Here is a 1,933-nt window from a genome sequence, read left to right as displayed (position 1 = left end):
ATATGTATATATATGGCCCTTCCCTCAGGAGTTTAAGGATAGCCTACAGTAGTTTCTTACTACTGCTCCAAATTTATTTCCAACAACTCTGCTGTATAAAATCATAAAATGAAGCCTCAGAAATATTTCTCCTATTTTCCCCCTGAACTGTTATAGACTAAAGTGCTACTTCGTGGAAAATTATCAAGTGACAGACAACTAGAAGCAGAGGGTAGCTGAAGAAATCATAAACTGCAAAATCAGCCTTGAGTAACAGGGAATTGACTTACTTGTTACTGTTGATATACATTTATTCCACTTACACTGTATTTAGTAGAATTCAGCATATGTGTATGTGTGTTATGCATACACATATATATGCATTTGGAAAGTAAAGTATAATGTTAATATTTTAAAAATGGAAATTTAGTTTTAAAATTTAGTATTAACTCTAAACATGAAATATATTGCACACTAGTCTATATTGCAAAAAATTTAATAGGTGAGCAGTCTTCCTAGTATTTTTCTCCTGAGGTCAGAAAAATTCATACCGTGTCTGTTTTTCTTCTCAGGAACAACTCTAGGTCCTCTCATGGAAACTCTAACTATAGGTCAATTTCTTAATTCTGTGATTTTATATGTGAAAGAAAAATATCAAACAGTATAAATTATTAATCACTTCTGGGTTTTTAAAAAGAATTTATAGGAAGAGTTTAGCTTTTAAAAAATAATTTCAAACAAGTTGTTAACTAGGCTTTTCCAACTGGTTTTAAACTGTTTTCCAACTGAATTTGACTTGTTTTTGACCAGTTTTATTGGCTGATTACAGTATGGTTTTTAGTTGCATTTCATTTCTTATCATTAACTATTAATATACCATCTACAAAGTAGTACTACATGATATAAAGCTCAATTTATTGAGAAAACGAATATTGGTTGAGAGAAAACAAAACATGTATATAAATAGCAGTTAACTATTACACACACACACCCATACACACACACATATATATGCAGTGGTTTAAGCACTCAGCTGCTAACCAAAAGGTCATCACCACCAGCTGCTCTGTAGAAGAAAGATGTATTTTTCTGCTTCCGTAAATATTACTACCTTGGAAACTCTATGAAGGCAATTCTACTCTGTCCTGTAGGGTTGCTATGAGTCGGAATTGACTCAATGGCAATGAGTTTAAATATATATATATAGCAATTAGATAATTCATGATAATATTTCATTGTTGTTACTATGAACCCTGAGTAACAGTATAATCAGGGCATAAATTCTGTAGATTTTAAAGCAAAGTTGTTGAGACAAATGTACTAAGACCTACTTTGACCCAGTTCAAGATGCAGAGAACTAGTCTTTGTAAATAAAATAGCATGAACTAAACTAAAATTTTAGAGGAAAATACTATTAGAACAAGATCCATGGGAACTTTTCTATGGTAGGAAATCACTGAACAGTCAAATCACCCATTGAAAATAAAGTCCAAGTATACTTCAGATGAGAAGCTCATTTTGTGTTTTTTTTTAGGTGTTACTACGCCTCCGGCTCCTTTCACCACAGTAGCTGGAAGCACAGGCACAACAGGAACGGGGGGCATCCCCTTCACCAGTCCTGGGGGCATATCAGGTAAATGAAGTTCAGACACAAAGTCTAGTAGTCACAGCTAAGCAACTGATTTTCAAGCAATGCTGCTCAGACAGTATTTTTTCACCCAAAACAGCTGACTTAGGTAATTATTCGTAATAAGTGACTAAAATATAATGTCTTTAGTGTTTTCACAAGTTGCTTTCTTAAAATATATCATGTCGCAACAATTATGTACATAGATGACCTTTGTAGTTAATAGGGCCTAGGCATTTTTCTGGCATGCATTTTTTCCTTACCTTCATCAGGGACAACTGAGGTATCAGCAGGTACAACCACAGGAGCTGAAGATGGAAGCACAGG

General features: G+C 33.9%; 1 protein-coding gene across 1 annotated transcript in view; it reads left to right on the top strand.

Moving 5' to 3' along the window:
• The window catches only part of LOC111822059 (mucin-19-like), a 25,761-nt gene that overhangs the window by 7,258 nt on the left and 16,570 nt on the right, over positions 1–1,933 (top strand). The window contains exon 8 of the mRNA XM_023738874.1: positions 1,514–1,612. Coding sequence (XP_023594642.1) covers positions 1,514–1,612 — 99 coding nt within the window. The remainder of the gene's footprint in view (positions 1–1,513; positions 1,613–1,933) is intronic.

The sequence above is a fragment of the Trichechus manatus genome, unplaced genomic scaffold, assembly GCF_000243295.1.
Source record: "Trichechus manatus latirostris isolate Lorelei unplaced genomic scaffold, TriManLat1.0 scaffold00123, whole genome shotgun sequence".
Taxonomy (NCBI): Eukaryota; Metazoa; Chordata; class Mammalia; order Sirenia; family Trichechidae; genus Trichechus; species Trichechus manatus.
The sequence above is the reverse complement of the archived record's forward strand: the minus strand, read 5'-3'. Positions and strand labels throughout refer to the sequence as shown.